Here is a 15,849-nt window from a genome sequence, read left to right on the forward strand (position 1 = left end):
AAAGGTTATGGGGAGAAGGCAAGAGAATGGGATTGAGGGGGAAAATAAATCAGCCACAATGGAATGGCAGAGCAAATTTATTGGGCTGAATTAGCCTTATTCTGCTCCTATACCTCATGGAGTAGATTCTTTCAGCAAGCTGACAGATACTTTGTTCATGGACCTGCCACTGGGAAACTCAGCAGTCAAGGACCAAAGCAACACCTTGGGAGAGTCAAGGAAAAAAGGATGCAATATTGTAGATACAATATAAGTGGGCAGTATCTTAACAATAAGGTGCATGAAATTTTCTCCTCTCAGAGGGTGGTGTATCTCTGAAATTCTCTGTCCCTGAGGATAGTTATCAGAAATATTCAAGGTGCAGATAGGTTAAGTATTTGAAAGACAGGAATTGAAGGCTAAAGAGAACTGGCACAGAAGAAGGATTGAGGGCAGCAAAGATCAGGCATGATCATTTTGAATGGTAGAGCAGGTTTGAGATGTTTTTGTGCGACTGATCAGATCTTTCACAAGGAATTCGGCAAAGTTTGGAATTAGGGTCAGGTAACAGGATTGGTGTCATAAAGAGGGCCAGGAATGGTGGAAGAGTGTGGAGGATCACGATAGAAAGGGTAGGTTTAGTTCCAGTTCGTTGGTGGAGGGGTTGGCATTTCCAACCAGGAATCATGAAGTAAAGGGTAGGTTTTGGCAATCTAATCAGTCACCCTGGTTGAAGGGAAAAGCTCAGTGCAATATGTGGGAGATCAGTAGTCAGAGAGTGATTGGTAGAACAGATGGGATATTGTTACTCAAGAGGGGCATATTATTCTAATTGGTTCAGTGTGCTCAAGGGAAGGTCTATAGTTGTAGTTTGTGCATCAGCAGAGGAAGTTCAGATGAGGATTGCAAGATTAGATGGGATTAGTTGTTGTTCTTGGGACAACTGGACATTGAAGTGTCCAAGGAGGATCTAGGTTTCCAAGCTGGTCTAAAATCTACTCAGACATACTCCCCATTAAAAAGTGCTGAAAGGAACAATCATTGCCAAGACTTGCTACTGTAAGGTTAGCCCACCAACTATACTCACCAACAAAAAATTCGAATGTAATGTCTAGGTATGTCATTGGATGCCACTGCACCTGTTTAAGCTCCTTCATACAATGAGCCATCAGGTGCCCAAAGGATTTGGAGAGAAATTTGTGGGTTTAATGATCAATGTATAAATTAAGTCGTCCACATGATTAAATCCATGATTTTTCATTGTGTTTTGCTTTACCTTAAAACTGAACTGTGGTGTGCAAAAATATTACAGTCCACAGACAGTGCTAAGGGAAATCCATTTATTCATTCTGAATTAAATGACAGGAAACTCATTAGTCTGTGTGAAAAAAAAATATAAGAAGATGTCCAGCATGTGGAAAATGCTGGAAAGTGGAATATCTTAAACCAGGGGTCCCCAACCTTTTTTATGCCATGGTCCCCTACCATTAACCGAGGGGTCGGTGGACCCCAGGTTGGGAACCCCTGACTTAGACAATCGTAATCATTCTCACTAAAATTTCAAAAGTTCTCGTACTTTCATTTTGTATTCCCATTTTGAAGTTTTCTTTATTATTATCCAATGAGAAATTGAAAGAGGACCTCCTCTTTACTCAGTTGCAAGGAATGATAAAGTGAAGTGTTTTGCTTTCTATAGATGTAGCTATCTGCCACATTGATATATAGCCCCATCTAAACATAGGCTAGTGTGCTATAAAGTTGTTTTGTACTCACCCACTTTAGCATTCACAGGTTTGGGCTGGAGTTAACTTGTGCAGAGTCGGCTGTGGAAAATTACTTCAGTGTGAAGTCGGCGAGAGAGTACACAGTATACCATTTTCCTTGACAGATTTGTGCTGGAGGATTGAAAGAGCAGGTTGTGGAGGTACCATTAATATCAAAAAACAGGTGCTAACCGGAGGCTTGTTTCTCCTGACAGAGTAGAAACTACTCTGCATTGCCTCTAAATGGTGAAGCATGAATTTGTCAGCTCAGTTGCTGAATGATTACTTGCCCTCAGCACTGTCTTTCCTCACCTTGAAAAGGACACTCAAGAAAGATAAAAGAATAATCCTCCTTTAGGCAATTCTGTTGCTAATCACACAAAAGTTAAAAAGAAGTTTAATTTACAATGTTTCTGGAATGCCAATATCTCTTGGAAATGATAAGGAAATTACCAAGCCACCAAAAGCTCTGTTCACAGCTTCTGATAAATAATGAAGACAGGGATGTGCACAAGAGATGAAACTGACTGCTATCGTAGGGACATGCTAAATGCATGCACAGCACAGATTTTGGGGTCATATACTGTTTGCCTCTCCACCCCTTACCCCTGCTTAGCACACTGCAAGTGGGGAACTTTTACTCACACTTCTCACTTTTAAAATCACTTTTTCTAGTTGGTGGTTAATTCTTAAATTTCACGACTATCTTCTGAGTGAAAGCTAAAGAAACAATGTTAACCAGGTTATTTTTCCCACAGACTGAAGTTTTCAAGGCAACATTTGGTCCAGAATGTTGTCTAAGCATTGGAAGACATTCATAGTACATTTTGAATAAATTATCCATTGGGTACAATTCGTTCCACACAAGGTTTTACATGAAAATAGTATACTTAAGAAGAAGCTACTTGTGGCATATATTGAATGGATTAAGGTTCCATTGAATACTCAGTATAGCATGTATCTAACGCTATGATTCTGATGCTGATGAGCTCCTACTTGAATGCCTCATCTAAGAAACATAAATGCCATTTTGTGTGTAAATGAAAAAGGAGTGAGGAAATCAACTTTTATGTGTTATTTGTATTGTATTTTAATTGTTGGTGTTTGGAAGAATCCATAAAATTCTCAGCCAATCCCATGCAAGAGTTGCATACTCCTTTGCCTTAATCTAACCACCTTTGATCATAGTTTGATGCTATCACACAAAGAAATAGTTTGCGGTCCTATAAACTTTTTTCTTAAGGTCCTTTAGCCATAAATATACAACAATGAATAGTGATCAACATTAATCAAAATCAGTGGAATTATTCACATAACTTTATGCTTGCATATTCATATTAATGCTTCTAGCAGTTTTAAAGAGGAACTATTCACCTCATTATTCTTAATCATGTTGAGTCCTGTGGGGCAAAGAGAACAACTGGCTACCTTCACCAGCAGATAAATCCAATTAAATGCAATTCGTAAATGATAAATTGACTATATTTTTCGAGGCACAATTTTCTGGTACTTAAGTATCTCTGTACCCTTTAGTTACAGACTGCATTTTTCCTTCATTGCCTTCACCCTGGTGGCATAAAAAGTGATATGATAGGCCTACTCACAAAATGCATGTGATCATTTTCAACTTAAAATAATGGTCTTAAATGAGAAGTGTTCCCACTTGTGGTTTGTGCAAGAATTAGTGTCTTTAACTGTGTGCTAACAAATGACAAGCAAAATCTAATAAATATATTCTATGAAGGATATTGCAGTGTATAACTATTTGAATGTGTTGCACAGAAAATACTTAATATACTGTAGGTGAGTTTAAAGTCAGATTCCTGACTTTATATATTTTAATAATTAATCTTTTTTATACTGTGTCTAATACTTATAATGCAGCTGAACATTTGTATACCATAATTATCTTGTTTATTAATAGATCTACTTTTCAAGATGCCTATTTGAGGTACTTGCATTTTTATATACTAATAAAAGGGAAGAACACTCTACATTGATAGAATAGGAAATCAGTGAGATTGTCAACAGGATTTGAACTACATAAAGTTAAGTGTAATCACTAAGATTCAAACTAAAAAAGTAATATGCATGACCAACATTACTCATCGATGTTGTGCTTCATGCTCTTAACTAATATGTACACCACTGGGAAATTATTACTGGAGGCTCATATCATAAAAGCCTTACCAAACTATATCAAGGTTCTAACTCTAAATTTTGGAAATACCAAAATTAGAGTTTTAAGTTTGATATTTAGAATCATCAAGCTTACACATAAACAGAATTGGTGTCTGGGCTGAAGCACTTCTGAGCTGCACAATGTCTGGGCAATATTAGTATGTTCCAACAATATATCAATTTACTTGCCCTGCCCCGTTTCATTTCTCTCTCTTTGAACAGTGCTGGATGATCCTTTGATCTGCCACATCAAGTTAATTCGATTAAAATTGCTCCCAAACAACCAAACTAGCATTTATTCCACATAGCAGCTTATATGCTTCATTTTCCGAGCCTTGTTTCTATTGAAGTCAATGGAAGTGAATTTTAAAAATGGATTGTATTGTGGCGACACTACTGTACTAGGCAGTTGATACAAGTGACCAAGGATGGATTTATATTTTAATTGTTTTGGAATGGCTTCACTTCAACCACAATTACAACGTCCCATATACCCAACCACTGTACCTTCATGTCTGCATGCATCCACATCCAAAACATTCAGCTTTAATTGTGGTACATACAATAATTTACTCAGGTTATAATGTTAAATTTAAACTATAATAAAACAGAATATTCCAAACAAAATAATTTTTTTAATATAAAATCAGAAAATGCTGGAAATACTCAATAGGTCAGACAGCAAGTGTCATTGACCTGAAACAATGTCTCTTTTTCTCTCTCCACAGATGCTGCCTGATCTGCTGAATATTTCCAGCACTTTCCCTTTCACTGTATATTGTAGGTTACCAGCATCTGTTTTTTGGCTTTATGAGTTTTTGTTATGTATAAGGCAGAGTACAGTGGTTTAGAAAAAGGTAACCCCCTTAAACTACCCGAAAGGAAGTTTTATTTAAAAATAAGTCATATTTCTAATTGACAAATATATAATTTAACTTTAATTAAAAATAATAACATCATAACAGATTGCCATGACATTAGCACTGGAGCAGAACATTAAGCAGAGAATTGCCTAAGATTTGTAACGTAGTTTATGTTAGCTTGCTAACAGAATTTGTTTTAATTATAAAATTTGTGCTCAGTAATGTGCATTTCGACTTTGATTAATTTTGAGGCTATCCCATGATATATGAGATAGACCAAAATGTCAGCAAAGACCCAATGAGTCTTGTAGTGAAGATGTCCCATCTAATTTCGCAATCTATCAATTTTGAATGCAAAACATAGAGCAGTACAACACAGGAACAAACCCTTCGGCCCACAATGTCTGTGCCGAAAGCATGTCGAATAAAACTTGTAAGTGAAAATTCCATTATGAACAGCTGATGAGGACATGATCTGGTCAGAATTCAGGAAACACAGGGTTATGTGCACCACAGCCTGGAGGCGAGCCCAAAATTAAGCAATGAATATCAGGCAAGCTGGAAGCCCCTCCCCAGAGAGCTTATCCATTTAAAGAACTTCAGATCAGCCAGGCAGCAAAGCTAGTGGGCCAGATCCTGCTCATATGTCGCCAGCAATTCGCAAGAGAAGACGTGGCTACAGCAGGTGTGCACATCAGCATGTTCTGGACTACCACACCATGCAGTGCAGTCTGGAAGAACACTGAGGTCACAGGTCATCACAGGTCACTGAGAATAGGGACAGTCCATAGTATCTTGAGCTGAAGGGTCAGACACACATCATCTGAACAAGGTCACCAGCCTTCACTAAAACGAGTAAGTTTACCCAAGGTTTTTTTTTGCTTTTATCACTACATGCTTTAATTAATTAACAACAACTTCATGCTTTTATAACTAATGTTTTAATACATTTTAATTTTTAATTATTTAAGTACATTTCAACATGTAAAACACTGAAAGTGGGAGAAGGGTGCTGAGGGCAGTCCCTTGGGGTGTGCTGCCCGGAGACCTGCTTGTCATGGCTGTGGAGCTGTTGCCTCATGGTCATTGACTTTCTAGTTGCGACAGGTAAGGCTACCTGCGGGGCTGGCGCAAAGGTCGAGGGCAGGAAGCAGGTCAGATCGAGTATGATCCAGCCCAGTATTTCATGAAATGTCTGTTGTGAGTGCACTTCTCCATTTACTTACATTTATTGCTTCACAGAATTTCTTTTCCTCCTCTTTAGGTTCCTCCACAGCACTTGGCATTCTTTGCTGAGAGGCAGGGTTGGCAAACTCCATTCAGGTATCTGCCCATGCTCCTCTGTAACTTCCCTGTAGGTGAGGTGCTCACAGTTGGCTGGTGGTGACACCCAACCTATCACTTCACTGATGCCCCACTTACCTGTGTCCTCTCCCTCCCACCACCACCTCCCCTTGTCCCACCCACTAACTGCCCTATCGAGTTTGTGAGGATGTGTAGATTGGAGCTTTACTGGCTCCAATAAATAAGTTCAAAGATGATCGAAATAAACTTGAAAAATCCATCTCATTTTCTTGTAATGTCTTGAAATGTATGCCATAACATTGGAAACATGACGTAAGGGTCAGTAATCTTTAACTGGACAAAAGCTCTCAATTTCTCCATTTTAACTTCTATGCAATCGGTTTAAAAAGTTTGAATTAAAAAAGAGTTCTAAAAGGTGCAGTTGACCTTCTCAAGCGATACAGAATGGACTCATAATCGATCAGCAGCTTTTTTCCACCATATCTGATTTTTCTACTAAATCAGTCATGGTAAAAATGCATTGTAAAATTAGCTGATTCTTCACCATGAGTGCCTTCTGTGTTTCTAGCAAATGGCCAATTTCACTTTTGTTCCAGCAATCAATGATTTCATTACATTCAGAGAGAGCTGGCACCTTGGGGATTAGTGTAGAGACATTGAGGTAAGTTTTAATCCAAAATTTCAGGCAGGAAACGTGGCTGGAAAGTATGTTCCAATCAATACTACCCCAAATCCACTTCAGTTCTGTGGCCTGCATCCAACACTACAAAATAACACACTCAAATTACAAATATTCAGTGCAGAAATATCAAGTTTTTTTAATGTGCGTATTCAGAATTTATTTTTTTTAAGTGTGTATCTCCCTTTTTCTTGATCGTTTTTCCAATCCCTTTCTTGTCATGTGCTATCCTTCAACAAAGAGGGGAACTGGATAACTTATTCTCTGACTTCCACCAGAACTATTCAATAATGATCATTCTTCCTTTGATTGTAGAACCATCTCTGATCTTCACTCCAAATGGTTGTTCTTAATTGCCTTCTGATCATTAAAGGACCATAATGCCCTCAAAGTTGGGTCAGTAGCTTTACTATCTGATCAACAACTATAGTCTTTTATCAAAAGTATCTCCCTGTTACAAGCAGCAATTTCCTTTTAAAATAAAATTCAAAGTTGTGGTGGCTACCAATGCAGAACCCCCAACCTCCATAATTGCACCTCTCCCCTGCCCTCTGAGCCCTTGCTCTTGCAGTCCATTTGCTTAATTCTTTGCAGCATCTCTGTCATATTTATATGAGCTTGTGGCCCAAAAAGACATAGGGCAAATCAAACCAGTCAGTCAGAGCGGACTGCTCAATCTGTCATCCAAAAGTCAAAATTGACCTCAGTTTCTCACCACTACTTGAGCCATGGTTGGGAGGCAGTGACTGATAAATCTACTATGGGAGAAATTAATGTACTCAGAGTGTTTTAAAAATATGGAGTTGAGTATGTGGAATATGACAACTGTTTTTAAGAGAAAGCCAAATGCATGTGATGGAGAAGTAACTAACTGCTGATATATTTAGGTGAAGGCAGGTTGAAGGAGGATTGTGTGGAGAAAAGTCTTGTGAGCGTGATCCCACACATTGTCATTTAACACACAGTTGGTTTAAAACCACTGAGAGTATGTTGCACTTTGTCATTAATTATAAATTCATATGATGGCCTTAATGATGATGCTGTAGTTAAGCAGGAAACATATTCAGTTACAGTTCCAAGCCAAACCTCACAGTGCTGTAGGTGACATGGGAAATGATAAAAATGTCTCAGATGTCAGTCGCTGATGGTACTCAGCTCACTACATATGGTTCAATATATAATATTTGTGTGATAGTGAGTATAGCGAGCAGCAATACTCTTACCAAGGGCCAGACAAACTTCTCCCCATGATAGATAGTACCATGCTGTATTCAGATTGATTAAGGCTGAATAGATAAGAGGCAATTGAAAGAGACAAGGGAGGGGAGGGAGCTTAAGGGTGGGGTAAGTGAGGAAGTTAGAAAGAGAATGCAGAATTCAAGCCAATAAGAGATGTCATTCAAAATGGCAGTCAGAGTTGTGTGATTAGAAGCTAGCATTGAATGTTAGAAAGTACACTGCTGCAGATTCATATCAGGTAAATACTGGTCAGCAAAGGAGGCTGTCAGATCTCTGAAATGATGCTCTGTTGTTGGGGACAGTGAAGGGTTGAGAGAATATTATAAATGCCCCATCACTTGAAATCTTTCTGCATCATACTGTAGTTTGTGAAATGTTAATATTAATGCAGTGGTTTTGGCTGCAAAGCTTAAGTTAGATTACCACTCAAAGTGCCTTACCATCACTGCTTTAATAGTGGGCACTTTGTAAGGAACACAATAGCAGTCTATTGAAGCAAACTGTTGTAATCCACCTATCATTTTTGATTTTTACTTAATTGAAGATTATTAAATAAATAAAATCTCCTTTTGAGAATAAAATCAATTTTAAGGGAAGTGAATCACCATGATGAAATGGTGGAACAGACTTGATGGGCCAAATTGCCTAATTGTGCTCCTGTATCTTATGGTCTTATTCTAACATAATAATGTCATTGTGACACTTTAGCTTACATTGTCTTTCAATAATTTCCACTGCTTTCTTTGATCCAACCCACGTTAGTTACTTATAATATACATACTCAGTTAATAACTTCTCAAATGCTATAGGATTATACATCTATTTGCTACATATTAAGCTCTGTAATCTTGGGCAGAAGACAGGGAGGAGACAATAAGAAGAGAGAACTCAACCCAGATACCAAACCACCAAGAATAAGGCTTGAAACAACACATTATCCTTTCTTTTTTGAAAATACTTTGTATAATTGGAAACAGCAAATGAATAGAGGAACATTTTATTTTCAGAAAGAAGTGGACTTAGAATTTATACTAGCAGTCTATCATCATAATTCTGCTTCAACTGTTTTTATCCAGTGGAAATTGGAAATTTTTGGAATAAAAAGATATAGAAAAATTATATCTCTTTTGGCACATTTAAGGGAAATTGGGCCTGGTTGCTATAGATTATGAATCACCGATTGACCTCTAACCAGTTTTTTTTCTCTCAGTGCCCCTCGGAACCACCTAAAGCAAACTGTTCATTGCACATGTAAATATGGACCAAGTGAAGGAAGAGTGGACCTTTCCCATTTTAGGTGGCATGTTCTTCCCATTCTTTAGCAGTTAACCTGCGATTTATTACTGATGTTCCCCCAGTCTCTGATTTGAACAACTACAGGATATTTCTGTGGAGGCAAAGAAGGCAAATTAAATGTGGTGGTATGAAAGGCATGGCACGCTTGCCCAAGTTAAACAGGCAAGACCGGAAGTATAACTTGAGGTGAGCCTCAGGCTTTGCGGTTGGGATACGTGCTCCACGTGCCAGAAAATGGGCCACGATCATTTTCCACCCTCATGCTCCTTCCTCTTTACAGAGAACCAGCATCTGACAGAGTGCACAGTGATCTGGACTTCAGTTTGTCAGGTAGAGTTCGAGATTTAATGTTTCAGTTCCCTTCATAGTGACTTTTGATCTCTTTTTTTTTTAGTTAGGCCAAAACACCCATAGGTAAACAGGCTCCTCACATGAGGATAAGCAAGAATCCTTTTATTTTACAAAAATATTTTATTTTATAGACAGAGTCTGTACAAAGAAATGAGTGGGATTTGAATCCAGGTGTTCAGAGAACAGTGGAATCGTAGTCCATTGCTTTAACCCTTCTTCTCCATAACATTTATCCAGTCATTCCTCTGCAATACCATATGACTTGTTACAATCAGACAAAGCCCAAGTACTGGGAGTGTATCAACTCATTGTTCTTTTTTGGATAAGATGATCAACCTGGCCCAAGGGAATGAAGGGACTAGGAAATATAAAATAATAACATGTAAAAAAAAACAACTTAAATGCATTCAGGCAATGTGAGTCTAATACAAAACTATTTAGAATATCTTCGATCTGGTCTATCTAAACAAATGGTTGAATTTTGGTTCAGGCACTACAGTTAACATTATAACAAGTAGATGTTTTACTACAGCAAGTTGTTGTTCAGTAATGAGGAATAATTGCAACTCAGACTAACTGCTAAGGTTGAACTTTCCCCCATCCCCTTTTCTGTTTCTCTTGGTCTTGCAGGAGGCCTTCAGATACACATGGTGCGGCTGCTGTACCTGAGAGCTTCGAAAGACTGAGATATCAACGTGTGAGAAAGCCCAAAAAGGCAACCCAGCCCCCTTCGAAACCACGCCGAAAAAACAGTGAGTGATGTGACAAACAGAACTAGAACTGAACATTAAATAACTTTGATTAGGAATGAAACCCTTTCATATTTTCCAAAAGTTTTTCTTCAGAGATACGTTAAATGTGTACTTTATATTGGAGCATTTTGACCATTTATATAGCAATCTTTCACCTGACATTATAACCCAATAACAACATCAATTAATGCTTTAATGTTTAATGCTTAAATCTGCATTTTAAAGAGAAAGCTGATAAATGCCTTGCAAATATTTCAGCTGTACATATCATCACTAAAACTGTCTTTCATAGATTTTAGTGGGTCTTATATGAATTACCATGGCAACCTTAAATTTAGTGGCAAATTGAAATTAATGAAAAAAGAATAAATTTAATGGCAAGAACTGAAAGTAACAGCTGTGGTTTCCCAACAATTAGTTGCAGGATATTTCTATTGATCCAGCCAGGAATTAAAAATGAGATAGTAAACAGTCAGGAGAGGTGATGATTATGTTGTCAACAAGCATATGGTAAGTGATATGGAATTTTTGGATAACTTATCCAGTAGATGAGAGATAAGGGATGCCCATGAATTCCTGGGAACAACTGAGGTAATGAAGCGAGGAAATGTCATTCCTGGAGATCCTCTGGCTCAGCTGGTTCGATACAAATTGAGTCAGATCCTCACCCAATGGACATACTGGAGAGGTCTCATCAATCTAGTCAAAGGATGCAGGTAGCTCGAACAGAATGGGAAGCCAGTATTAATTTTTGTCACAGCACTTAGGTTCCAATATCATAATAAGATGAGAAATTTGCAACTGACGTTTAAAAAAGGATGGACACAGATTTGGGAAAGACTACTACATTCAAGTGCTTTGGAAAGGATTGACAGTTAACCCATGGTTGTTATTTTTTTAACATCTATAGGATGGCCAGGCGATTTCAAAACTTTGATGCTTGGCACAGAGCAAAAGGGGCCACTGCAGTGTGCTTAGGAAAACATGTTACTGATTTTTGTAAGGTCAGGAGGAGCCTTAATGTCCTCTAGTTTCTTTCAAATAAATAACTCCTTGATGTGGTCTTCCTAGGAAACATTGCTCTTTCAAATTCTATTAATTTACCTGATCCTGGTGGGTTCTACCCTGTTTTGAACTCTTGCATGATGAAACGATAGTAGGTATCAACCATAAATTATCTCCCTTTTGCTGTGACTTTGGACAGAGCTGATATCCATCAAAGCAGCAACTCCCATATCTCAGAAAATGTTTTATTACATATATGAAACATTTTTGCTGAATGCTTTTTCTTGTTCTCTTTCTGCTCTCTTTGCTAAAGATCTTGGTAAGACCATTAGTGGCCCATAAAAAATATGTGTTGAAAGAAAATAAGTGAATATAAAAAAGGATTTAGTACTTTCCCAGCGCATATACTTTATACTTTATTGTCGCCAAACAATTAGTACTAGAACGTACAATCATCACAGCGATATTTGAATCTGTGCTTCACACTCCCTGGATTACAAATATTAAATATTAAAAATAGTTAAAATTAGTAAATATTAAAAATTTAAATTATAAATCATAAATAGAAAATTTAAAAAAATGGGAAGTAAGGTAGTGCAAAAAAACTGAGAGGCAGGTCCAGATATTTGGAGGGTACGGCCCAGATCCAGGTCAGGATCCGTTCAGTAGTCTTATCACAGTTGGAAAGAAGCTGTTCCCAAATCTGGCCGAACGAGTCTTCAAGCTCCTGAGCCTTCTCCTGGAGGGAAGAGGGACGAAAAGTGTGTTGGCTGGGTGGGTCGTGTCCTTGATTATCCTGGCAGCACTGCTCCGACAGCGTGCGGTGTAAGGTGAGTCCACAGACGGAAGATTGGTTTGTGTGATGTGCTGGGCTGTGTTCACGATCTTCTGCAGCTTCTTTCGGTCTTGGACAGGACAACTTCCATACCAGGTTGTGATGCACCCTAGAAGAATGCTTTCTACGGTGCATCTATAAAAATTAGTGAGGGTTTTAGGGGACAGGCCAAATTTCTTTAGTTTTCTCAGGAAGTAAACGCGCTGGTGGGCCTTCTTGGCAGTGAACTCTGCTTGGTTGGACCAAGTCAGGTCATTTGTGATATTAACGTATATGACGAATGAACTCTTCTCAGGCTTCCAGCCAGGTACAGGTATCAATCTTAACCAACATGTCGATGACAAACTCTGTATCCTTGTCAGGAATAACACCTGGGCATGTCTACTTCAGTGGTATTTATACTCCCGTCGTCTGTCCCTTGTGATTGGTTAGTCCTCATCCAATCAAGTTTCCGCTGACGCACCTTGTTTACAATCGAATTCCAGTTCTTACTTAGAGCAAGACCTTCATCTTTGTTAAAATTCTTTTCCTCCAGTTTTATTTCAATGGCTTTCTTCATTAGGCAGTCCCAAAAACCATTGGCGCGGCACAGTTGGTTTGTGCCATCGAAGTCAATCCTATGGCCACAGCTTCCTTATGGGTTTGTGGATGGTATTAATCCGGTATTTAAGTTTGCTGATGACACCACAATTGTAGGCCATATCTCAGGTAATGATGAGTTTGAGTACAGAGAGGAAATTAAGAACCTGGTGGCATGGTGCGAAGACAATAACCTATCCCTCAATGTCAGCAAGGTGAAGGAATTGGTTGTTGACTTCAGAAGGAGTAGCGGACTGCACGACCCAATTTACATCGGTGGTGCGCAAGTGGAACAGGTCAAAAGCTTCAAGTTCCTCGGGGTCAATATCACAAAAGACCTCACTTGGTCCAACCAAGCAGAGTTCACTGCCAAGAAGGCCCACCAGCCCCTTTACTTCCTGAGAAAACTAAGGAAATTTGGCCTGTCCCCTAAAACCCTCACTCATTTTTATAAATGCGCTGTAGAAAGCATTCTTCTAGGGTGTATCGCAACCTGGCATGGAGGTTGTCCTGTCCAAGACCGAAAGAAGCTGCAGAAGATTGTGAACACGGCACAGCACATCACAGAAACCAATCTTCTGTCCTTGGACTCACTTTACACCGCACGCTGTCGGAGCAGTGCTGCCAGGATAATCAAGGACATGACCCACCCAGCCAACACACTTTTCGTCCCTCTTCCCTCCGGGAGAAGGCTCAGGAGCTTGAAGACTCGTACGGCCAGATTTGGGAACAGCTTCTTTCCAACTGTGATAAGACTGCTGAACGGATCCTGACCCGGATCTGGGCCGTACCCTCCAAATATCCGGACCTGCCTCTTGGTTTTTTTGCACTACCTTACTTTCCATTTTTCTATTTTCTATTTATGATTAATAATTTAATTTTTTTTAAATTTACTATCTTTTTACTATTTTTAATATTTAATATTTGTAATCCAGGGAGCGGGAAGCGCAGAATCAAATATTGCTGTGATGATTGTACGTTCTAGTATCAATTGTTTGGCGACAATAAAGTATTTCTCCAAGATCCTGGCGATCCTTCCAGAAACCTTGGAAATATAGGGAGGGCAGGCAGTAGCAACGGATTTCTCCTCATTGTTAGGTTTCCTGGTTTTTCCATCGGCTCTTTTAAGGGCCCGATTGATTTCCTTCACTTTGTAGCCATTCTGTAGTAACATCATGCATAATCATCTATTTCCTTGGGGAGTCTCTCTGAGTCTGAAATAGTTTTCGCACAGTTAATCAAAGTAGAAAGAACCGCTCTATGTTGGGAGGCACGATGGTGGCTGTTATTGCTGAGGCGTGAATGGGTTTCCAATTAATACTGTGTCCGAGGCTGCCGTCCAGTTTCCATCATATTAGAAAATCCAGGAATAGGAGGCAACCATTCTTCTCCATCACCATCATAAAACAGATGGTTGGATATATGCTGTTCAGATGGCCATGGAACTGTTGGAAAACCTGGAATCCATGAGGCCACACTACGAAGATGTCATCACTGTATCTGAAGAAGCATTTGGGGCGTAAGAGCGATGAACTCAGAGCCCTCTCCTCAAAGTTGTCCACATAGAAATTAGCAATAGCCAGCAACAAGGGCAATCCCATAGCCATTCCATCTGTTCGTTCATAGTTGTTCCCCTTATAGAGGGAGTACCTGATTGGATGAGGACTAACCAATCAGGAGGGATGGACTACAGAGATATAAAAGCTACCAGACTAGACATGCCCAGGCATCATCCATGATGAAGGTGGCAGAGTTTGTCATTGAAACGTCAGTTGAAATTGATACCTGTGCCCAGATGAAAGCCTGAGAAAGGTTTATTTGTAATAAGTGAATATGTCCACTTTAATTATAGATCATTTCCTACAATTAACAACATGTGGCTCAGCTAAGACTTTAGTCTCAGACTGTACTACAAATTTTGTGTCAATTCAAAGAGCTTTTTACTTGCATGTGAAATTTGCAATATTGAAATTAGAATTAGTTTCTTATTGTCACATAACTGAGATACAGTGAAAAGCTTGGCTTGCACTGTTTATACAGATCAAATCATTACACTGTGCATTGAGGAAGAACAAGGCAAACCAATAACGCAAAGCAGAATAAAGTATAACAGCTACAGAGAAAGTGCAGTGCAGGTAAACAATAAGGTACAAGAACATACTGAGGTACACTGTGAGGTGAAGAAGCCATTGTATCGTACTAGGGAACCATTTAGCATTCTTGTAACAAAGGGGTAGAAATTGTCCTTTTGTGTCTTCTTGGAGAAGGGGGAAGAGAGAATGTCTAGGGTGGGTGCACAAGTATGAATGCTGAGGGCAGACACTTGGCCAATAGTCTAACTCTGAACGAGTAAGCATGCATCACAGTTTAGTGGTAGGACTGAGAGTGGAGTTCCATCACGTCTGTTTATCCTTTGTAAAACACGTTCAATATCTAATGTGTTGCAGCACGGTATGAGCAAGTATTTTCTGGATTTTAAGTAATCAATACCTTCAGGTTGATTTTGGTTTCAGTCTTGTCAGATGGAAGCAATTCACTTACTTTAAGCAGAGATGCTACTTAACATACAAATAGTTAACTGGATTAAAAGAGACAGAATAGCTGGAAGTGCCTTCACTTTTTATTTTCTCTAATGAGTAGCTTCTTGTCTGGTATCTGCTGATAGGTGAGTAGTTCAGTGTGGTGCATCAGCCCTGCTTCTCCTCAGGTCAGTGAAAGCTGTCCAGCTCAAAACCCTGCCTAAAGTCCACTTCCCCGATCTGTCCCAGTCATACGTCAGCCCAGAATGATCTATCTGTTCTTTCTCGTTTAATTATACTGCTGTGGATTTGGGTTCTGAGAACCGCGAGGTCTTTCAGTTAACACTTGACTGAATAACAAATTGTTATCAACTTGTCTGGACACAGAAAGTCAAAAAGTGATCCATCCTTCCCTCTGCCAATAAACTACCTCCTGAACTGATATACATGCTGCAATCATCTGTTCGTTTAGAAAACAAACTTTCCCTCTGCTTTCAAACTCC

At 39.1% G+C, this 15,849-nt stretch overlaps 1 protein-coding gene across 3 annotated transcripts in view; it reads left to right on the forward strand.

The window, feature by feature from the left end:
- The window catches only part of igsf9bb (immunoglobulin superfamily, member 9Bb), a 749,555-nt gene that overhangs the window by 720,125 nt on the left and 13,581 nt on the right, over positions 1-15,849 (forward strand). For 2 of the 3 annotated variants that reach the window (XM_072238319.1, XM_072238320.1), the window contains exon 19: positions 10,287-10,408. In XM_072238319.1, coding sequence (XP_072094420.1) covers positions 10,287-10,408 — 122 coding nt within the window. Of the gene's footprint in view, positions 1-6,050; positions 6,110-10,286; positions 10,409-15,849 lie in introns of those variants that run through there. The other variant, XM_072238321.1, reaches the window with a different exon arrangement.

The sequence above is a fragment of the Mobula birostris genome, chromosome 20 (genome assembly GCF_030028105.1).
Source record: "Mobula birostris isolate sMobBir1 chromosome 20, sMobBir1.hap1, whole genome shotgun sequence".
NCBI classification, from domain to species: domain Eukaryota; kingdom Metazoa; phylum Chordata; class Chondrichthyes; order Myliobatiformes; family Myliobatidae; genus Mobula; species Mobula birostris.